At 43.2% G+C, this 24,488-nt stretch overlaps 1 protein-coding gene across 5 annotated transcripts in view; it reads right to left on the bottom strand.

Moving 5' to 3' along the window:
* Positions 1–18,837: 18,837 nt before the first annotated feature.
* Positions 18,838–24,488, bottom strand: part of LOC110490053 (fibroblast growth factor 12) — a 117,409-nt gene continuing 111,758 nt past the window's right edge. For 4 of the 5 annotated variants that reach the window (XM_021563178.3, XM_021563175.3, XM_021563176.3 and 1 more), the window contains 2 exons: positions 22,186–22,384; positions 21,186–21,436 (listed from right to left, as the gene is read on the bottom strand). In XM_021563178.3, the coding sequence (XP_021418853.1) occupies positions 21,291–21,436; positions 22,186–22,384 (345 nt within the window). In that variant the 3' untranslated portion in view covers positions 21,186–21,290. Of the gene's footprint in view, positions 21,437–22,185; positions 22,385–24,488 lie in introns of all 5 variants that reach the window. The other variant, XM_021563177.3, reaches the window with a different exon arrangement.

Below are 24,488 nucleotides of genomic sequence, written 5' to 3'. Positions count from 1 at the left end.
GAAATAAATTCATTAGACCCCAATCTATAGATTTGACATGACTGGTTAGGGGTGTAGCCATGGGTGGGCATAGGCCCACACAGTTAGGAGCCAGGCCAACCCACTGGGGAACCAGACCCAGCCAGTTTTTACAGACAAAAATACTCTTCAGTTTCATCATAAAGGAGCTGAAAGCAGACACTAAAACAAGGAGGAGAGTTAGAATTGGCTGGTCTCAGATGATCCCGCAGGTGAAGGAGCCAGATGTGGAGGTCCTGGACTGGCGTGGTTACACATGGTCTGCGGTTGGAGGTGGCTTCTGGTAGAGAAATTAACATTAAATTCTCTGGCAACAGCTCCAGTGGACATTCCTGCAGTCAGCATGCCATTTGCACGCCCCCTCAAAACTTGAGACATCTGTGCTCTTGTGTTATGTGACAAAACTGCACCTTTTAGTGTCATTTTATTATGTGATTAAGTAAATACCTAGAATAGGAAAAGCAGGCTAAATCAGCACTTCAAGGCAGACCCTATGACCAAACCTAAATCCCAATTACCATTACCTCTGGGGGCAGAGGTTGTGAATTTGAAGGGATTAGTAAGAAGGGGACATACTTACATATGATCAGGAAGGGCCTAAGCACTACTACAGCTAGGGAAGGACGGCATAACTAGCACGATATCTGAAGGTCTGAGGTGGTGCCAAGCTATTGGCGGCGAGTGTGCCACCTTACCTGGGACACCATTGCCAGTAGTCTGGAAGGGTCCTGGGACGGAAAGGCCAAGAAGGATACCGGGCGGGAACGATGTCCTGATAAGATTAGATTGAATAACAGCAGGACCAGTTAAAGTGGGGGATATAGTGTTTTGTTACCATTGCTGAGTTTAACCTACTCCCTAGGCTGAAGATAGTTGTTGAGTGGGAAAATTAGGGTGATGAAGTAACGATGCCCACTGACTGTACCTGTAAGTGGGATGGTGCCCGGCTGTTTAAGTGTGAAAAATGGCTGGAAGTACTAGAGAAAAAGGGTGACCATTGGAGCTAGGAGGGGGACTAACGCAATTCAGGGTCGCTTGATGATCTCAGGGAATAGGACGGGGGGCAGCCGGACAATTTTTGAAATAACTATTAAGGCGTGGTGGTACCACGCAAAGGTGTTTTTTCACTCTGTATGCAGATAGCACCAGGATTTGCTGAGTCAGAAAGACGAAACTGAAATCACCTAAAGTAAGCGGTAGTAAGGGTAAACAAAAGGACGCAAGCAAAGAACCTGTGAAAAGGATGAGTAATGAGGATGGAGAAGGAGGAAGAGCTGGGCATGCTGGGGAGCCTTCCACGAAGTGTTTGTTCTTCTTTAGACTCCCATTCTTAGACCACGAATCTCTCCTAAAGTGGGGTCATCCACCAAAGTGTAAATACTGTTTCCACGGGAGCATGGGCATGCTGTTTCTAGTACTTCGAGTGCTGACTCTGTACTTGATAGGGGAGCCAGGCCGGGAACAAACGCATTTCAGAGCAGGGATAAAGCCAACTGAAATATCAAATAAGGCTGCCTACATTGCAGTGTTTGAGACCCATGCACTCCCAATGATATGTGATTGGGGGCAGAGAATGAACTCTACAAAGGGGGTTTTGCTTTTTACTGTAAGCACTGGATTGTCAGCAGAAGATGGGAAAAGTTTGGGGGAAGTAGGGAAAGAGAAATGAAACTCGAGCTGGGTGCTCACAGAGACTAGTAAATTGGACGGTTGACGGTCACTTAAATGATGATGTTGGGTACCGGGTTTTGGACATAAACTGGGACCGTAGATACTTACACCGGGTCTCAGTGCACTGGACCGAGCTGGAAGATAAAGTCATACAAGTGACCTGGATTAAAAAGGAAAGGGAACAACCAAGGCTGTACTCAGATTGGTGTGTTCAGTATTTTAAAGGGGACAAGGGCACGCCTTTATGGGAAAAGGAGTGTATAGAAGCAGTGAATCAAGGCAAACATACCCCGTTCTAGTCTGTTCTAGGGTAACTTAAACTTGACATGCTCCAGAACAGAGAAATTGATTCATGTAAAACGGACCCAGAGTGAACCTCTTAAAGGAAAATCACAAGGCCGTAGGCAGACTACGGTAGACCCAGCTATATATAAATATTATGAGAATTGTGTTGACGCAATATTGAACATGGATAAAGGACTGCGGGTGGACAGACAACCATGCACCCCAGAGGGGTGTTGGGCCCCATTTACTGTAACAGTTACCCTTTGGGTGGTGGTAATTGTCCAGGATATCGCAGTATAGTGGGGGTAGGCATAGATAGTGAGATTAATAAAACCCTACCATGGATGTGGAAAAGACCTGTAACTTTATATCTACTTGATCCAAGCACACCCATAGAAGAATGGTAGAAAGTGAAAGAGAAATGTGGGTACAACGCCAGCCTAGTCCTGGGGACATTGAGGGGGTTAATAAAACACATTTCAGAGAATTGGATCGGTGTGTGAGTAAGACGATGGAGGGACGGGACTTCACCCGTCCTGTCTCAGCCTCCAGTATTTATGCTGCAGTAGTTTATGTGTCAGGGGGCTAGGGTCAGTCTGTTATATCTGAAGTATTTCTCCTGTCTTATCTGGTGTCCTGTGTGAATTTAAGTATGCTCTCTCTAATTCTCTCTCTTTCTCTCTCTCTCTCGGAGGACCTAAGCCCTAGGACCATGCCTCAGGACTACCTGGCCTGATGACTCCTTGCTCTCCCCAGTCCACCAGGCCGTGTTGCTGCTCCAGTTTCAACTGTTCTGCCTGCGGCTATGGAACACTGACCTGTTCACCGGACGTGCTACCTGTCCCAGACTTGCTGTTTTCAACTCTCTAGAAACAGCAGGAGCGGTAGAGATACTCTAAATGATCGGCTATGAAAAGCCAACTGACATTTACTCCTGAGGTGCGGACCTGTTGCACCCTCGACAACCACTGTGATTATTAATATTTGACCCTGCTGGTCATCTATGAACATTTGTACAGCTTGGCCATGTTATGTTATAATCACCACCTGGCACAGCCAGAAGAAGACTGGCCCCCCCTCATATCCTGGTTCCTCTATAGGTTTCTTCCTAGGTTCTGGCCTTTCTAGGGAGATTTTTCTAGCCACCGTGCTTCTACACCTGCATTGCTTGCTGTTTGGGGTTTTAGGCTGGGTTCCTGTACAGCACTTTGTGACATCAGCTGATGTAAGAAGGGCTTTATAAATACATTTTATTGATTGATTGATTGACTTCACCATGGATCCTTTAAAAGGTCATTCATGGGGAGGTACTAGATGCCTTATACGTCAAACAGGACCTACAGAGAAAGGATACTGGTTGTATAATTGCACTGGGTTTCTGCAGTTAACTCTGTTAAAAGTTATATACACTACCCAGGTGTTCTACCATGGATAAGAGTAGAGTATGGTGGGGATTCCAAACTACAGAGGTATTGAAGAAAATGTTAAACAGATTAAAGAAACAGTAGAAAAGGTTGTAGAAGGAGTAACAGTAGGTGCAGCAATAAACAAGATGTGCACCTGGAAATAAGATAAAGTATTGTTGCTAAGAAAGGTTAGAAAAATAGTAGAAGATAAGGATGAATATGTGTATCCTGATTAAGTATCTTACATTCAAAACAACCACCTCTAAAAGGAGTTAAAGGAGTTAAATGTTTTTCTTTGGATTTTCTCCTACCATATCTATTGAGTTATATTCTCCTACAATATTTAAGTGTTTTCTCTCCAATGGTATCAATTATATGCACATCCTGGCTTCAGGGCCTGAGCTACAGGCAGTTTACTTTGGGCACGTCATTCAGGCGGAAATTGAGAAAAAAGTGCCTAGCCCTACGAAGTTACCATGTAAAGGATTGGTGTCCCGACCTCGGGGCGGTTGAGCTAACATAGGCTCATGCGATTAACATGAGGTTGTAAGTAACAAGAACATTTCCCAGGACATAGACATATCTGATATTGGAAGAAAGATACAATTTTTGTTAATCTGACTGCACTGTCCAATTTACAGTAGCTATTACAGTGAAAGAATACCATGCCATTGTTTGTGGAGAGTGCACAGTTATGAACTTGAAAATGCCTTAATAAACCAATTAGGCACATTAGGGCAGTCTTGAAACAACATATTGAACATAAATGCAATGGTCCATTGGATCAGTCTAAAACTTTGCACATACACTGCTGCCATCCAGTGGCCAAAATCTAAGTTGTGTCTGGGCTGGAATAATACATTAAGGCCTTTCTCTTGCATTTCAAATATGATGGTACAAAAAAGGCTAATTTTTGTTATTAAAGGGGTGGATCCTTTTAACCAACAATGCAGTTCAAGAAATAGAGTTAAGAACATGTTTACTAAATAAACTAAAGTAAAAAATGCAATAAAAAGTTACACAATAAAATAACAATAAAGAGGCTATATACAGGGGTACCGGTACCGAGTCAATGTGCGGGGGAACAGGTTAGTCGAGGTAATTTGTACATATAGGTAGGGTTAAAGTGACGATGCATAGATAATAAACAGCGAGTAACAGCAGTGTAAAAACTAATGGGGGGGATGGTCAATATAAATAGTCCGGGTGGGCATTTCCTTCATTGTTCAGCAGTCTTATGGCTTGGGGGTAGAAGCTGTTGAGAAGCGTTTTGGTCCTAGATTTGGAGTTCTGGTAACGCTTGGGTGACTGGAGTCTTTGACAATTCTTTGGGCTTTCCTCTGACACTGCCTAGTATATAGTTCCTGGATGGCAAGAAGCTTGGCCCCAGTGATGTACTGGGCCGCACGCACTGCCCTCTGTAGCGCCTTACGGTCAGATGCCGAGCAGTTGCTGTACCAGGCTGTGAATCAACTGGTCAGGATGCTCTCGATGGTGCAGCTGGATAACATTTTGAGGATCTGGGGATCCATGCCAAATCTTTTCAGTCTCCTGAAGGGGAAAAGGTGTTGTCGTGCCTTCTTGACGACTGTCTTGGTGTGTTTGGACCAAGATAGTTTGTTGGTGATGTGGACACCAAGGAACTTGAAACTCTCGACTACAGCCCGTCAATGTTAATGGAGGCCTGTGCTTCCCTCCTTTTCCTATAGTCCATGATCAGCTCCTTTATCTTGCTCACATTGAGGGAGAGGTTGTTGTCCTGGCACCACACTGCCAGGTCTCTGACCTCCCTATAGGCTGTCTCATCGTTGTCGGTAATCAGGCCTACCATTGTTGTGTCGTCAGCAAACTTAATGAAAGTGTTGGAGTCGTGTTTGGCCACGCAGTTGTGGGTGAACAGGGAGTACAGGAGGGGACTAAGCATGCACCCCTGAGGGTTCCCAGTGTTGAGGATCAGCGTGGCAGACATGTTGTTGCCTACCTTTACCACCTGGGAGCAGCCCGTCAGGAAGTCCAGGATCCAGTTGCAGAGGGAGGTGTTTAGTCCCAGGGTCCTTAGCATAGTGATGAGTTTTGTTGGCACTATGGTGTTGAACACTGAGCTTTGTAGTCAATGAACAGCATTATCACGTAGGTTTTTATTTTTCTCCAGATAGGAAAGGGCAGTGTGGAGTGCAATTGAGATTGTGTCATCTGTGGATCTGTTGGGGCGGTATGCAAATTGGAGGTGGTCTATGGTATTCTGGATGATGCTGTTGATGTGAGCCATGACCAGCCTTTCAAAGCACTTCATGGCTACCGACATGAGTGCTATGGGGTGGTAATCATTTAGGCAGCTTACCTTCACTTCCTTGGGCACAGGGACGATGGTGGTCTGCTTGAGACATGTAGGTATTACAGACTCGGTCAGGGAGAGTCCGTGAAAATGTCAGTGAAGACACTTGCCAGTTGGTCCATGCATGCTTGGAGTACACATCCTGGTAATCCATATGGCTCTTGTGAATATTGACCTGTTTAAAGGTCTTGCTCACATCGGTAATCGAGAGCTTTATCACACAGTTTTCTGGAAAAGCTGGTGCTCTCCTGCATGCTTCAGTGTTGTTTGCCACGAAGCGAGCATAAAAGGCATTTAGCTCATCTGGTAGGCTCGCATCACTGGACAGCTCGTGGCTGGGTTTCCCTTTGTAGTCTGTAATAGTTTCCAAGCCCATCCACATCAGACGAGCATAAGAGCCGGTGTAGTAGGATTCAATCTTAATCCTGTATTGACGCTTCGACTGTTTGATGGTTCGTCTGAGAGCGTAGTGGTCTGTCCCGCTCCTTGAAAGCGGAAGCTCTAGCCTTTAGCTCAATGCGGATGTTGCATGTAATCCATGGCTTCTGGTTGGTATTTACGTATGGTCACTGTGTGCACTTATTGATGAAGTCAATGACTGAGGTGCGATACTCCTCAATGCCATTGGATGAGTCTCAAAACACATTCCAGTCTGTGCTAGCAAAACAGTCTTGTAGCGTAGCATCCGCGTCATCTCATCACTTCCATATTGAGTCACTGGTATTTCCTGCTTTATATTTTGCTTGTAAGCAGGAATCAGGAGGATATAATTATGGTCAGATTTTCTAAATGGAGGGCGAGGCAGAGCTTTGTATGCGTCTCTGTGTGTGGAGTAAAGGTGGTCTGGAGTATTATTTCCTCTGGTTGCACATGTGACATGCTGGTAGAAATTAGATAAAACAATTTTAACTTTGCCTGCATTAAAAAGTCTCCGGCCACTAGGAGAGCCGCTTCTTTTCTTGTTTGCTTATGGGCTTATACAGCTGATTGAGTGCAGTCTTAGTGCCAGCATCGGTTTGTGGTGGTAAATAACGACTAAAAATGATACAGATGAGAACTCTATTGATAGATAGATAGTGTGGGTACAGTCTATCAGAAGGTAAACTACCTCAGGCAACCCCTTTTTCTCTGTCTTTTCTTCACGCAAATGATGAGGATTTGGGCCCGTTCCTGAGAAAGCAGTGTATCTTTCATGTCAGATTCGTTAAAGAAAAAATCTTTGTCAGGTTCGAGGTGAGTAATCGCTGTTCTGATGTCCAGAAGTAATTTTCGGTCATAAGAGACGGTAGCAGTAACATTATGTACAAAGAAGTTACAAAATAAGTTACAAACAACACAAAAAAACTAACAAATAGCACAGTTGGTTAGTCATCCCCTCCGGCGCCATTCTCAGGCTTACAGTGTGGATTTTGCCAGTGTGGATTTTGCCAGAGGACAAATTGCCCTAAGTGTAGTCACAATGCTTGCGAACCCAAGACACCGACTCAGGAAGTAGTTGAGTACTTGAATGGGTTGACTAGAGAGTTGTGGGAGTATAAAGGCTCACTGTACCCAGGAGATATACCACTAGCGAGGCTAGTTATGCAGAGAGATTTGGAGGATGGAGTGCCTGTTATGATTAGCATTTTGTGGCACATCATCATCAGAAAAGGCTAGACCAGGGATGGAAGGTTCCGGTGGAAAAGGAGAGGGAAAAGGCAGAGGACCTCAGACAGGTAGTAGCCCATCCCAAAGTGAGTCGTCGGCCGTCTCCCCACCATATGCACCATCGGGGAGCCGAGGACCAACCTATGTGGAAAGAGAGCAGTCTTTGTGGGAAAGGGAGCATTGAGAAATTAGAGAGCAAAAGTTGGAGAAAGAACTAGGGTGAAGACAGCTCTCTGTGAAGACAATGGGGAAATGTGACTTTTATGGTTCAGTAAAATAATCAAACATGGTGAAGCAGTTTACATAACTTCTAGTAGTACTTGTAAGGCCACTGGCAATGATGACCGTAATCACCATCTCTGCCTAGAGAGCGGACAGACACCTTGGTAGATGGCCTGAATCAACCAGGGTTGGGGATGGGGCTACTGGTGCCTTGATTCCAGTCCTGACTGAAACCGGTGAATTGCATGGAACCTCAGAGAACTGAGGATGGGACTTTTGGAGCCTTAACCTCAGTTTTCACAGGGGAGAATCAGTTCAGAGAAAGGCTGAAGAGGGAAAGGAAAGGGGGATGGCTAGTCTGTTGGCCTATCAGGAGATGAGTGAAGTGTTGGTGGAAGGGAATAAAAGGGCTAGGATAGAGGCTGGTGAGCTAGCGGCCCTCTCAGTTAAAACAGCAGAGGTCATGGAGATCTTAACAAAACTTTGGGCCTTAAGGCAAATAAGGGCCATTGCTGAGCTAGACACTGGAGGGAGAAACTGATGTTGAGTTGCTTGAGATAATGAGTCTTATTGTCAGGGGGACAGCACTCAAGGTGTGATCCAAGTGAGGATGGCATTTTGAAGAGTCTGCCCGGAATAAGAAGATTTTATTTTTCTTTGATGGTTTTTGAGTTGCTTAAACTGGCTATATTTTTAAAATAACTGGATTTTTTTTTATTTTTAGATTACTTTTTTTTTCAGACAACTCACTTCCCCGGGGACCTGTCAACAGGGGCTATTCATAAGTACAACAGGCTACAGATGGAAAGCTTAGTCTTAGGGAACCCTAGTGTTTAGAGTAAGGGGTATGTTCAGCCTAATCTGCCTGATCCAAATCAATTTGGCTATGTGCACCCTGTATGTGTACTTACTTGGGGCATGCCCGATCATGTTAAAGTACGAACAGTACATGATGGGACAGGAAGAGTGGTATATATTGATAACCCCAAGACACATTTGGTGTACAGTGTGAGGGAAAGAAAGGATAAAGAACCCAAGCCTAAAGACACTGAAAGAGACGCCCTCTACGTTCCAGGCTGGATCAATTTAAACCAAACCTGAGGAGGAGTGTACAGGACTATCAGATAAAGCAACATCTAGGAGGGGGGAAATGTGACAGTTTTAAGTAGGAGAAACTGTATTCGCCAAGGACTACAGAGGAAATCGCAAGTGGATACCTGCAAAGGTCAAAGACATGATCTGGAGATGCCATATCTACCAGTTGAGAAGATCAAATGTTCCTCTGGATGATACTCTTCCAAATGTGACCTTAGCGCCTGCACCTGCATACCTCCTGGATTACCTACTACTACTGTAAGTGATTGCAGCATCACCACAACGCCAAGCATTGTCAGTTCCTGCTCCAACCTGTGAAGGGAAACGTTATCCTAGACGGACTCCTATCCCACCACAGCGTCTGAACCTGTAAAAAGAAACAGAAATGAAAGAACAGAACAACACAAGAGTTGTGTGGACTGTACAAAGTTATCTTACAAGAACAAGAGCTTTGTTTTTTTTTAAAGGACTAAGTACTGTTATTCAAGCACATTAGAGTTGTAAGGGCTATTTGACCAAGAAGGAGAGTGATGGAGTCCTACATCACATGACCTGGCCTCCACAATCACCAGACCTCAACCCAATTGAGATGTTTTGGGATGAGTTGGACCACAGAGTGGAGGAAAAGCATCCAACAAGTGCTCAGCATATGTGGGAACTCCTTTAAGACTATTGGATAAGCATTCCAGGTGAAGCTGGTAGAGAGAATGCCAAGAGTGTGCAAAGCTGTCATGAAGGCAAAGGGTGGCTACTTTGAAGAATCTCAAATATAAAATATATTTTGATTTTTTGAACACTTATTTGGTTACTACACGATTCCGTATGTGTTCTTTCATAGTTTTGATGGCTTCAATATTATTCTACAATGTAGAAAATAGTAAAAATAAAGAAAAACTGTTGAATGAGTATGTGTGTCCAGACTTTTGACTGATATTGTATATCTCAAGCTTTTGACTGAACTCATTGAAACGGTACTCCTGTTTACCATTTGATTATTTTTGTTGTAAACATTTTGCGAAGGTGAGGAAAGAGAAGGTGAGGAGAGGACGTAGGGAATGAATCAAAGGACTCACCCTCAGACTGCACTGCAGCTTTCCAAATGCACCATCCAACCACAACCAGTAGGTGGTGAGCAATGCCTATCATGAGAAACCAACACAGGCTCTCTCCAATTCTCAGATAATGGAAATACCACCCACATGTTTTTCTTTTTTTGTGGCTTCAATTCGAATTGACTCAATACCTGACCACTACAAGGATGTGATCGGCATCCTGCCAGGGTATGAAATCTAGTCAGATCTTAGATCTGTTTGTGCTGTAACTTGGCTATATAGCACAAACAGATTTGGGTCCAGGCTATATTAAACCAGGGAGCTCATGTTATCAGATTTGTGTTCTGTATACGGCAGTTAAGCTTCAGGATATCAATTTAGGATTTAATTTCCTTATGCTCAGGCTTACAGGAGGAGCTACTGTTCAAGTGCAAGGGAATGTCATTGGGTGTGTGGCGGGCTCTCTATATCAGTTCAAGAGTCAATCGTCAGAGTACAACTACCTCTTTTTCTCAGAGTCAGTAGAAAATGATGCTCCTGCTTGGCTCTAGTTTAGCAAGTGGGCCATGTCGAACAGTGTGCCTGTCTACAAGCAGTTTCCTATGACTCTTTTAATACATGTCCTTTGCTAGACTCTGGTATCCAATGGCAGGGGGAAGGGGCTGTGCTGAGTATACATTACTGGTCGGTTATAAACCTTTTGCAACAAGGCACAGTGAGAACAGCCACGGTCAAGTAAAAGCACAGAAGAGTTTTCGGTTATGTGGAAATCTGTCGCTACTACTAGATAAATGCTTTCTGTTTTGGAATAGGGGCAAGTATAGGCTATCATTATCAAAGTGTAGTTAGAAAATGGTTTATTATGACATAATAGAAATTGATTTAGCAAAAAAAGTGTCGGTAACTTTTACTTTACTACGTTCCTTTGAAAGAAGTAATGCACATAGAACAATATTTCCATCTACCAGATGTAGCAAACATTGTTGGGACAAGGTTTGTCTCTGAGGGAGGTTCTCTATTTCACAATACAATGGCTCTTTAGGATGTCATCACATAATGCAAGCTGGCAAATCAAACCTCTTACTCCAGGCATTTATACAAATGTATTGCACTTTTCATTTCAAACATATCTCTACTTTTGGCACGTTTATTGACACGGATTGTTCAGGGAAATCACATTTAAATATTTGTATTTTCCTTTCTGTTGCTGTAGCTGAGTCTTTCATTCTGCCATTTGTGTCTTTAGACTTGACAGCCCTCTTGAAAATATTTTAGCTTACTGTAAGTAGACTGTAAGTTACAGTACATACAAGTAATTCGGGCCAGGAGTTTTTTCTGGCTATGTGATTGAAGCAGGAAAAACTTGGTCAGGTCTTATTATCAGGAAAAACTCCTGGCCTATTTCATTGCCTATCGCCTACTCATTGCCTATTGTGAATCACATAGCCTGATACACAATATGTTTATGTGTATCAAATAATATTCTGTGGAACTTTTTTTATTTTATTCATGGGGTGATTGTCATGCTAACGTTAGCCGTAAACCAAATTGACCCATTGTCAAGCCCCGCCCCAGAATTTTGGGCATTTGGTTGAATTGCTGAACAACCAATCGCTCCAGTGCATAGCAGTTGTCACTAACCAAGCTGAAGTCTGACGCCTAGGGCAAGCTCTCGTTTCCAAATGCATGGAAGCCAATGAGGCCTATGGCAACTAGAAAATTATATTTCCTGAAGAAAATGTGTTGTGCTTGATCCTCTTTAAGTGTTTTTCATGGTAATTAAAGAAGTTGTACCATTAGTGGTAGTGCCGGCAATAATGGTAGTAGTAATAGGGTTTTCATAGGCTAGGTGTTAGTTATAGTGACCTATAGGATGGTTTGTAGGTGTGGAGTTATACAGAGTTATAGTGGGCTAGTAGTAATGGTAGTGATAGTAGTGGTGACTGTGGCAGTAGTAGTAGTAACTTCAATAGTAGTGGTATTAGTAGTGACTATTGTAATTTGAAGCATAAAGCTTTATTGACGCAATCTAAGATGAGTCAGTCTGTACCAGAGCTAGTTAATGCAGACCAGTGCTAGACCAATGCTAGCTACGCCCTGGAGTAGAGCTGGACCATTATTAACCATTATCAGCTAACTACTAGTGCAGACCAGAGACAGTTAGCTACAGTACTAGCTACGCCCTGGACCTGAGCTGGACTAGAGATAGTGTGGTCCAGCGCTAGACCACAGCAAGTGCGAATGAGAGCTAGAAGGGGGATTTACAGTGCCTTGCGAAAGTATTCGTCCCCCTTGAACTTTGCGACCTTTTGCCACATTTCAGGCTTCAAACATAAAGATATAAAAATGTATTTTTTTTGTGAAGAATCAACAACAAGTGGGACACAATCATGAAGTGGAACGACATTTATTGGATATTTCAAAGTTTTTTAACAAATCAAAAACGGAAAAATTCGGCGTGCAAAATTATTCAGCCCCTTTACTTTCAGTGCAGCAAACTCTCTCCAGAAGTTCAGTGAGGATCTCTGAATGATCCAATGTTGAACTAAATGACTAATGATGATAAATACAATCCACCTGTGTGTAATCAAGTCTCCGTATGAATGCACCTGCACTGTGATAGTCTCAGAGGTCCGTTAAAAGCGCAGAGAGCATCATGAAGAACAAGGAACACACCAGGCAGGTCCGAGATACTGTTGTGAAGAAGTTTAAAGCCGGATTTGGATACAAAAAGATTTCCCAAGCTTTAAACATCCCAATCAGCACTGTGCAAGCGATAATATTGAAATGGAAGGAGTATCAGACCACTGCAAATCTACCAAGACCTGGCCGTCCCTCTAAACTTTCAGCTCATACAAGGAGAAGACTGATCAGAGATGCAGCCAAGAGGCCCATGATCACTCTGGATGAACTGCAGAGATCTACAGCTGAGGTGGGAGACTCTGTCCATAGGACAACAATCAGTCGTATATTGCACAAATCTGGCCTTTATGGAAGAGTGGCAAGAAGAAAGCCATTTCTTAAAGATATACATAAAAAGTGTTGTTTAAAGTTTGTCACAAGCCACCTGGGAGACACACCAAACATGTGAAAGAAGGTGCTCTGGTCAGATGAAACCAAAATTGAACTTTTTGGCAACAATGCAAAACGTTATGTTTGGCGTAAAAGCAACACAGCTCATCACCCTGAACACACCATCCCCACTGTCAAACATGGTGGTGGCAGCATCATGGTTTGGGCCTGCTTTTCTTCAGCAGGGACAGGGAAGATGGTTAAAATTGATGGGAAGATGGATGGAGCCAAATACAGGACCATTCTGGAAGAAAACCTGATGGAGTCTGCAAAAGACCTGAGACTGGGACGGAGATTTGTCTTCCAACAAGACAATGATCCAAAACATAAAGCAAAATCTACAATGGAATGGTTCAAAAATAAACATATCCAGGTGTTAGAATGGCCAAGTCAAAGTCCAGACCTGAATCCAATCGAGAATCTGTGGAAAGAACTGAAAACTGCTGTTCACAAATGCTCTCCATCCAACCTCACTGAGCTCGAGCTGTTTTGCAAGGAGGAATGGGAAAACATTTCAGTCTCTCGATGTGCGAAACTGATAGAGACATACCCCAAGCGACCTACAGCTGTAATCGCAGCAAAAGGTGGCGCTACAAAGTATTAACTTAAGGGGGCTGAATAATTTTGCACGCCCAATTTTTCAGTTTTTGATTTGTTAAAAAAGTTTTAAATATCCAATAAATGTCGTTCCACTTCATGATTGTGTCCCACTTGTTGTTGATTCTTCACAAAAAAATACATTTTTATATCTTTATGTTTGAAGCCTGAAATGTGGCAAAAGGTCGCAAAGTTCAAGGGGGCCGAATACTTTCGCAAGGCACTGTAGGTGAGGAAGAGGATTGTTTAAGCTACAGATGCCAGGACAGAGAAGAGCTTGGACTAGGCTGAGCAGGAGATGCCCTCCTATAGGGGTGGGAGTGCCAAGAGACCTGAGGTGGCAGAATTCAGTGCTCGGGTTGGGGTGTAGGGTTTGAGAATATCCTGAAGGTAAGGAGGGGCAGTTCATCTTGCTGTTCCGTAGGTAAGCACCAATGGTCTTGTAATGGATGCGAACTTCGATTGGAAGCCAGTGAAGCATGCGGAGGAGCGGGGTGAGATGAGAGAACTTGGGAAGGTGGCTTGCAGCATTCTGGATAGGTTTCAGGGGTTTGATGACAAGTGGGGAACCCAGCCAACAGAGAGTTGCATTAGTCCAGACGGGAGAGGACAAGTGCCTGGTTTAGGATCTGCGCCGCTTCCTGTGTGAGGTAGGGTCGTACTCTACGGATGTTGTAGAGCATGAACCTGCAGGAGTGAGTCACTGCTTTGATGTTTGCAGAGAATGACAGGGTGTTGTCCAGGGTGTTGTCCAACCACCCTAAGCACACAGCCAAGACAACACAGGAGTGGCTTCGGGAAAACCTTTGAATATCCTTGAGTGGCCCAGCCAGAGCCCAGACTTGAACCCTATCCAACATCTCTGGAGAGACCTGTTAATAGCTGTGCAGCAACACTACCCATCCAACCTGACAGAACTTGAGAGGATCTGCAGAGAAGAATGGGAGAAACTATAGGTGCCAAACCTGTAGCGTCATACCCAAGAGACGTCAGACTGCAATCGCTGCCAAAGGTGCTTCAACAAGGTACTTAGTAAAGGGCCAGAATACTTATTTAAATGTGATGTTTCATTTTTTGAAATGAAATAGCAAACATTTCTAAACCTGTTTTTGTTTTGTCATTATGTGGTATTGTGTGTAGATTGATGGGGGAGAAAAACTATTTAGTCAATTTTAGAATAAGGCTGTTACGTAACAAAATGTGGAAAGAGTCAAGGGGTCTGAATACTTTCTGAATGCACAGAACACTCAGAAAAGATCCACTGATTACCAAAACAAGTAAAAAATGACCCTTCCCCTTAATTCTGGTTGATCTGCAAATTATGAGCAGTCAGCAGTTCACACATCAAGTAGGCCACTGGGAAGACAAGCACCACAGCTAGTGCAGTTAGTGTAGAGCAAAGCTAGCTAGCTACTAGACCTAGTTAGCACGGACCAGAGCAAGACCGATGATAGTGCGGACCAGAGCTAACTAGCTATTAACTACTCCCTGGACCAGACCTAGTGCAGACCAGAGCTAGCTAGCTAGCTCCTTGCTATGCTCCGGAACACATCTTAGTTGGTGCGGGCCAGAGAAAGACCAGAGCTTTGGTCCGGGGCATAGCTAGTAGCTAGCTAGCACTGGTCCGCTCTTGCTCTAGTATAGCTCTGGTCCACACTATCTAGGTGGCAGTGAATAAGAAAAATAATGAACAGTTTCTACAGTCGTGCTTGGCTTTCAACACGCTCACCTAATAAATTGTTTAAATGGCTAAATTATTGAACAGTGCACCAGAGGTACTTGCAACTGTAATTCCTGAAATGCAGAGTCTGTTACATTGTTTGCTCGCTGGTGAGCTAGCTCTCATTGACCACCATTGAAAATGCTGGTAACACTAGCTAGGTAGCCAGTTAATATAACTAAGACAGTCTACCACAACATACCTGCAAGTCTCCTGATTAGCAAGGGGTAGTCTGTGTTAACTTTCATTGTATATTAAAAACACAGTTTGGGATCATTGTGAGAGGTTTTCTCCATTGGTTTAAATGGAGAATTGAGCTTGGCCTGAATAGCAACAGTAGGAGGTCTGGGCTAGACAATGGGTCAATTGGGACTCCATAGGGAACATTACCTAACGTTGTAGGAACATTCACTGTTTGCTATGACAGTAGCAAGACATGGAGAGTGTGAAGATGTTGTTATCAGTTTTAATAGCTCCCTAAAACTTCTTAGTTAGTTCTTAACCTACCTCATTTGCACACACTGTATTTTGACTTTTTATATTGTATTATTGACTGTATGTTTGTTTATTCCATGTGTAACTCTGTGTTGTTGTTTGTGTCGCACTGCTTTGCTTTATCTTGGCCAGGTCGCAGATGTAAATGAGAACTTGTTCTCAACTAGCCTACCTGGTTAAATAAAGGTGAAATAAAAAAATTAATTAGTGTCAATCTGTTTATAATTGTCGTTTTGACATGGAGTATTGTTTTATCTGTCACAGTGTGAAGAAAAGCTGTATTTGTATTGGCCTTCATACATCTTTCATAACCATCTGCTGCTCTTAAGACAGCAAGACATTGAAGACACAGGGCCCTGAAGTGGATTTTTGCAGAATGTTTTATTTATCTCTATACTGTACCGGAGTGGTTGTGCTCACCCCTTTTTAAGTAGGTCTGGGAGAATGTAAAACATTCCACAGACTTGGACTGTGTATGTGTGCCATTCAGAGGGTGAATGGACAAGGCAAAATATTTAAGTGCTTTTAAACTGGGTATGGTAGTAGATCCCAGGCACAACGGTTTGAGGGTGTCAAGAACTGCGACGCTGTTGGGTTTTTCATGCTCAACAGTTTCCCGTGTGTATCAAGAATGTTCCACCACCTAAAGGACATCCAGCCAACTTGGCACAACTGTGAGAAGAATTTGAGTCAACATGGGCCAGCATCCCTGTGGAATGTTTTCGACACCTTGTAGAGTCCATTCACTGGCGAATTGAGGCTGGTCCGAGGGCAAAAGGGGGAGCAACTCAATATTAGGAATGTGTTCCTAATGTTTTGTACACTCAGAGTACGACTAGTACACTCTTAGAAAAAAAGGTGCTATCTAGAACCTGAAAGGGTTCTTCGGCAATCCCCATAGGAGAACCCTTTGAAGGTAGAGCCCTTTTGGTTCCAAAAGCCCACAGAGGGTTCTACATGGATCCCCCAAAAAGTTTTACTTGGAACCAAAAGGGGTTCTCCTATGGGGACAACTGTAGAACCCTTTTGGAATCCTTTTTTGTGAGAGTGTACAGTACCAGTCAGAAGTTAAAATACACATACTCATTCCAGGGTCTTTCTTTACTTTTACTATTTTCTACATTGTAGATTAATAGTAAAGACATCACAACTAGGCAATAACACATATGGAATTATTAGTACCTAAATTAATCTCCAAAAAAGTCTTAAACAAATCAAATCAAATTATATTTGATATTTTAGATTCTTCAAATTAGCCACCCTTTGCCTTGATGACAGCTTTGCACACTCCATTATAAACTCAAATAAAGAAACGTTCCTTTACCAACAGCTTACAGCTTACAGGCGGTAGGCAATTAAGATCACAGTTATGAAAACTTAGGACACTAAATAGGCCTTTCTAAAGATGCCCAGGGTCCCTGCTCATCTGCGTGAACGTGCCTTTGGCATGCTGCAAGGATGCATGAAGACTGAGGATGTGGCCAGGGCAATAAATTGCTATGTCTGTACTGTGAGACGCTTAAGACAGCGCACAGGGAGACAGGACGGACAGCTGATCGTCTTCGCAGTGGCAGACCACGTGTAACAACACCTGCACAGGATAGGTACATCCGAACATCACACCTGCGGGACAGGTACAGGATGGCAACAACAACTGCCCGAGTTACACCAGGAACACACAATCCCTCCATCAGTGCTCAGACTGTCCTCAATAGGCTGAGAGGCTGGTCTGAGGGCTTGTAGGCCTGTTGTAAGGCAGGTCCTAACCAGACATCACTGGCAAAAACGTCACCTATGGGCACAAACCCACCGTTGCTGGACCAGACAGGACTGGCAAGAAGTGCTCTTCACTGACAAGTCGCGGTTTTGTCTCACCAGGGGTGAAGGTCAGATTCGCGTTTATCGTTGAAGGAATGAGCGTTACACCGAGGCCTGTACTCTGGAGTGGGCTCGATTTGGAGGCGTAGGGTACGTCATGGTCTGGGGTGGTGTGTCACAGCATCATCGGGCTGAGCTTTTTGCCATTGCAGGCAATGTCAACGCTGTGCGTTACAGGGAACACATCCTCCTCCCTCATGTGGTACCCTTCCTGCAGGCTCAACCTGACATGACCCTCCAGCATGACAATGCCACCAGCCATACTGCTTGTTCTGTGTTTGATTTTCTGAAAGACAGGAATGTCAGTGCTCTGCCATGGCCAGTGAAGAGCCCGGATCTCAATCCCATTGAGCACGTCTGGGACCAGACGTTTGAGTGTAGTAGTTAAGAAGCTACACAGAACAATGTTGACATAAGCACACCCACACTCACAGAACGTGTTCTGCGGTTGTGAAGCCAGTTGGACGGACTGCCAAATTCTCTAAAACGACATTGGATGCGGCTTATGGTAGAGAAATGAACATGAACTTCTCTGGCAACAGTTCTGGTGGGCATTGCTGCAGTCAGCATGCCAATTGCTCGCTCCCTCAAAACTTGAGACATCTGTGGCATTGTATTGTGTGACAAAACTACACATTTTAGATTGGCCTTTTACTGTCCCCAGCACAAGGAGCACCTGTGTAATGATCATCCTGTTTAATCAGCTTCTTGATTTGCCACACATGTCAAGTAGATGGATTAAAAGGAGAAATGCTTGTAAAGAAACTTGTGCACAAAATGTTTGAGAAATTAGCTTATGGAACATTTCTGGGATCTTTTATTTCAGCTGATAAAACATGGGATCAAAACTTTCCATGTTGCATTTATATTTTTGTTCAGCGTAAATAATTGCCTTTGATATAAACAATTCTTATGAGCATTTCTTGATCTTAGTCAACTAAGCGCATAATACTTGATTGCACATGGTATAACTATTATCGCTGGCATATTGCTTTATCATCTTTATGGAGTCAGATATATCATTTAATGGGCTAATTGCTTAATCCTATTACGAGTCACATGTGAGGAGTATATAAAATACAAACATATTAAATATTGCTTCACTACAATAGTCCTGCAAATTAGCCAATTTACCTTGCTTGCCTAAAACTATTGTGTAGTTTCATGACAGGAAATTGATTATTATTACATCAAATAGATGAACCAACATTCAAGACATTCTACTTAAACATTTAGAAATTAAACTTGCATAGTTTATATGTATCTAATTCAGATCAAAGGCATTCAAAAGCCACAGACTCCTGTTTAAACTACAGGAGCAATTAAATGCCACAGAGACTGTTGTTTGGTACCATTCTTTTTTATTGTTCAATTATATTTTTTTCATCCTGCTGTTTATTTGCAAAGTTGTTCTATTATATGATGCATATGAATGTGTTTCAATAAAAGGAGCAAACATTAGCAAACAAAGATAATTTACCGTAAATATGGCATTAATCTCACCCTTCAGTTTTACCCTCCATGGTCAGGGTGAGATCGACCTTTATGAGACATCCAAAAATAGTGGTACATATTTTATTTTTGCCCTCATACCATTGCCTGCATGCCATGGACCTGACCTAATTTCAATGAGCCCAACCCCAACCCTCCAACACAAGTAGTCGTAGTGCTGGTGTCATTTTTCCCCAATGGAAGACTTCTCAGAGGCAGTATGGAGTGATTGGATATTTTTTTCCCTTAGTGGAGTAGTAGTATACCGATGAAATGCAAAATCACCAATTTACACAAAGAAAATTCAGGTGGGAACCCCACCTTCAGGTTGGGCCTCCTTCAGCACAGCAGCCAATCAGAGACAACCTCATAGACCTCATGACTCCTTAATAGTCTAATTTGAATGTATCTAAAAACTCTCCTCCAGTGTTGGTGGACTGTGGTGAGTTATGATGAGTTGAACTGTTATGAGTATGGAGATAAGACAATAGGATATAGGGCAGTGTGTGTAGATATTCCCAGCAGCGGATCCAGAGTCTACAATGAATCAGGGCAGTGTATAACAGATTCCCAGTAGTGCAAATTATCACACAGGAATGCTGAGGTTCATACAATGACACATTGTATGATTTGGATGGTCGAGAATGCAGTCTGTGCTTTTAGTAGAGCACTCTAAAATATAAATAGCTATAATAAGTGGAGGTCCCAATGAAATATGAAGGAATTCCTGGATGATGTCTGAAGGTATAACTGGGCGTGGAACTCAGGTTTTGATGGCAGCAGTAAGTATCATGAAAGCTGACATCAGGGTTTGACCCTTGACCTCTTTCGTTAGCCTTAGCTGTCCCCTCACTCAGGATCCTTCAAGAGTGACCATCACAAAGCTCACATTCAAATATTTTTCTGGGTCTTTTGTTCAAATGCTCATTACTGTAGCAAACTATTAAAAAAAAAAAAAAAAAAAAAGCCTCACACCAATAATAAGACTTCCTTTTCAGAGTTTCATACTCTGTACACTGTTTCTTGCCGTAAAAAAGATTATATGAATCCTTGACTACTGTACAGTATCAGAACTCTACATATGTCTGTCTCACAGAAACTTCTGTACCAGCGTGACTGCTCTGTGAGTGCAGGAGAACAGTGGCTGCACTAACAGCTCAAGTGGATAACCATAATACTAAACTGTACCACGTGACCAGCCTACCTTTGGACAGGTAGCTAAACCCCCTACCCCTTTTGGGTTGGAGGAGGGGAGTCATGGCGGGGTAAAGGCAGGGGTTTGGCACGGGGAGGTTTGAGGGTCTCTTCTACAGACACTGCTTTCATAGGGGAATAGGCGTGTATCACAAATCTTGCTCTCTGATTTGATATTCCCAATGAGCATCATATCAAATCAGAGTAGGATTTGTGATACACGCCTATTCCCCTATGAAAGCAGTGTCTGTAGAAGAGACCCTCAAACTCCCCGTGCCAAACCCCTGCCTTTACCCCGCCATGACTCCCCTCCTCCAACCCAAAAGGAAAATTATCGTAATGATAGGAGGGAGGGGGGAAAGAGTCTTAGGCCTAGAGTCAATCAGATCAAGCTTTAACCGGCGATAGCAGACACCCCCATATCTGATGTTTTGGCAGTGTCGGAGGTGTAACTGTGTTGGAGCTGTCAAATCTGTAAGCAGCTGCTCTTGATCATTGTCATGAAGCCACACCCGAGTTCAGAATGAGAAAGTGTAGGATATAGAGAAAATATGACGCTCAAATTGAAAATCTTTAAACTAAATTATGAGGATTTCTATCAGCCTAATCTCACATTCCTGTGTTCGAACTTGTAAACAAGGCTGCATGGGATTTCTCTTAATGGCAATGTCTGCTTTAGGTATAATGCCAGGAGCCGCATGTCGATTTGACAGCTCTAGCGCAGTTCCATCTCCGACACCGCCAAGACGACCGCTATGCGTATGCCGACAAAAGTCGATCAGATTGAATAGAGCCCTAAATCAATTACAATACAATTCTTATTCATGATTATAACAACACAATGAAAGTGCTGTCGCATTCATTAAATCAAGATGTGTGAACTAGCATGGTTTAAAGCTTATTTTAGAGCTTGACTTTGAAACATTGACATTGTCATGATAAGGAGGATGAGCTTCCTGGTGCCACACTCGCATCAGGCTTTTGCATAAAATGTCAATTCAACGTCCTGATTTTAAAATATATTTATTTTTTATATTTTGTTGTGTTCTCATTTATCGTCGTTGTTGTTGTCGTTGAACAAGGTGTAAGAAATCAATGGAGCGATGTGCAGGCTATGAGCCACCGTCCTGCCCTGTGGAGTCCTGGCCCGCCACTTTTTCTCCTCCGTTTAGGAGAGCGGGAGCCTCAGTTCCCGAGTCTTTCCGTGAGCGGCCCTTCTCCTCGATGTCATGCAGCGATGGCTCTTTGTACATGCAAACTGCAGAAGGGGCGGGGGGAGCGGGTCAAGAGAGAGCAAAAGAGAGAGATAGAGAGGGAGGTAGAGAGTGAAGAGGAGTGAGAGAGAGAAGGGATATTTATACAGTATAGTAAAGAGATATAGGTGAGAGCAGGAGGACAGAGAAAGGAGGGGAGAGAGACAATATGAGAGAGAAAGAGAGAGAGCGTGAGAGAGAGAGAAAGAGAGAGGAGAGATAGGTATACAGTATAGTAAAGATATATAGGTGAGAGCAGGATGGGAGAGAGCGCGAGAGAGAAAGAGAGAGAGAAGGGATATACAGTATAGTAAAGAGATATAGGTGAGGGAGAGGGAGAGCGAGAGGAGATAAAGGACAGGGAGAGACAAAAATCAGAGGAGATTAATTGAGAGATTCAGCATTAGTTTATAGTAATTTTAGATAAATTAGTTTAAAAACAACATTAGAACCTACATTTGCTCCCCAGTGGGGTTGGGGTCAATTTGAATTGAAGTCAGTCAACTCAAGAAATAAACTGAAATTCTAATTCGATCATTGAAAAAAATGGTGTACATTTTCTATGACTTCTCAATAAACTGAAAAGGAGAAGCTATTTATTTCAAAAGTTAATTTTTTTTTAAATTTTAAATTCAGAACACTTCCTGAATTGTGTGACTGTTAAATAAACCTTGACTTGACTAATGGCAGGTGTTGCATTTGAATCCAGCCCTGAGTGTGGCTGGCTGGCAGTCAGACTGTGTTTCGATCTCACCTTCGATGGGTCTGGGCACAAAGTGTGAAGATGGCTTTGTCTTCTTCACCCGGTTGCCCTTCATGACCACGCCATCCTTGTTGAGGCCCATGTACCAGGCCCTGCCAGATTCGTGCTGCCGGTACAGTGTTGATGAGTAGATGACGTAGTAGTTCTCAAACACAGACTCCTTGAATTTCGCCTCTACTGTGAACAAGTCCTGAGAAGCAAAGAGTGAAAGACTTGAGATCAGGTATTACAGTGCTCAAAGCGCTATCCCACCGATTTAAAATACGCTGAACATCAATGGAATTTTTGGTTGAAAATGCAAAAAGTTGTCAACGTACACAAATTTGAACTGCATTTCAACCACCAATCAATGATAAGATTTCAAGTAGAATTCACATGTTGACAACTCAAATAATTATCCACCAAAAATGGACATTAATAGGCCTCCACTGCATCACAGTGGGTGGGTTTGAGCCCAGGCTCTGTTGCAGCCGGCCGCGACCGGGAGATCCATGGGGCGACGCACAATTGGCCTAGCGTCGTCCGGGTTAGGGAAGGCTTGTCCGGTAGGGATATCCTTGTCTTATCGCGCACTAGCGACTCCTGTGGCGGGCCGGGCGCAGTGCATACTGACCAGGTCGCTAGGTGTGGCTGGTGCGGCTGGCTTCCGGGTTGGATGGGTGCTGTGTTAAGAAGCAGTGCGGCTTGGTTGGGTTGTGTTTCGGAGGACGCATGGCTCTTGACCTTTGTCTCTCCCGAGCCCGTACGGGAGTTGTAGCGATGAGACAAGACAGTAACTACTAACAATTGGATACCACGAAATTGGGGTAAAAAATAATAAAAGAAACAAAAGAAAAAAGAAATTGACATTAATTTTAAGTTATGTCAGGTTTTTGCCTGAAGGGGTGTTACCAGTGTTGATGGAAGAAATTAGGAGGATTTCTACCTACATCCCTGTCCACTGGGTATTACAGGTTGGATATGTATAAAATCCAGTAAATTGGTGGAGTTTGAGCAGAATAATCCAAGTCGACCTCAAAAAGATCCTCCGTCTCACGACACCTACAGAGAGTAACATTTGGTCTAGATTTTTCCTTTTCGCCAGGCTTTGGAATTGGATGACTGTGCCATTGTGTACCCTCGAGCTGTGAACAGGTGGACATTATGGAGAATACGATTAATCACAGCACAAAACACATCAAGTACTGTGTACACACACACACCTGACACATACTGTAGACATGGATGAAAAGACAGCCATCGCCGTTTCCAGAAATTCAATTTGACAACATTATCTCTACCCTCACCCCTCCATTATTTCAGCCAATGGTAATGTTTCCATGAGCTCTGAGGGATGCTTTTGTGAGGAAGACAGCATGGAGGACAGTGGGAGAAGAAAGGGGGAGAGCAAAGGGAAATTGAGGGATAGAAAAGAAAAAGAAGAGAATATAGTAGGCTACACATTATGAAATAGACAGTGAACTTCAGTCAAAGGTCATGGCTTTTAATATCACCGTCTAACCTCCCAACCCAAATCACTCTATTCAGATATAAGATCACATCATTTGAATAAAAACGTACATTGTCTACAGTGGCGGTCGGTGCCGTTTAAGATGGAGGAGGACAACATTTTTTTTATGAGAATGGCCTTATTTCTATTACAGCATATTGGAGGTTTCTACAACCTAGCCTACAAATTAAAGTTTACAATGTACAGTGCATTCAGAAAGTATTCAGGCCCTTTTTCCACATTTTGTTACGTTACAGCCTTATTCTAAAATTGACTAAAAATAGTTTTGTTCTCATCAATCAACACACAAAAAAAGTATTTAGTCATCCACCAATTGTGCAAGTTCTCCCACTTAAAAAGATGAGAGAGGCCTGTAATTTTCATCATAGGTACACTTCAACTAAAACAGACAAAATGAGAAAAAAAATCCAGAGAATCACATTGTAGGATTTTTAATGAATGTATTTGCAAATTATGGTGGAAAATAAGTATTTGGTCAATGACAAAAGTTTCTCAATGCTTTGTTATATACCCTTCGTTGGCAATGACAGAGGTCAAACGTTTTCTGTAAGTCTTCACAAGGTTTTCACACACTGTTGCTGATATTTTGGCCCATTCCTCCATGCAGATCTCCTCTAGAGCAGTGATGTTTTGGGGCTGTTGCTGGGCAACACAGACTTTCAACTCCCTCCAAAGATTTTCTATGGGGTTGAGATCTGGAGACTGGCTAGGCCACTTCAGGACATTGAAATGCTTCTTACGAAGCCACTCCTTCGTTGCCCGGGTGGTGTGTTTGGGATCATTG

The sequence above is a fragment of the Oncorhynchus mykiss genome, chromosome 15, assembly GCF_057628025.1.
Source record: "Oncorhynchus mykiss isolate SJ-2025 chromosome 15, ASM5762802v1, whole genome shotgun sequence".
In the NCBI taxonomy this organism is placed as follows: Eukaryota; Metazoa; Chordata; class Actinopteri; order Salmoniformes; family Salmonidae; genus Oncorhynchus; species Oncorhynchus mykiss.
Note: the sequence above shows the minus strand (reverse complement) of the source record. Positions and strands in the feature narration are given on the sequence as shown.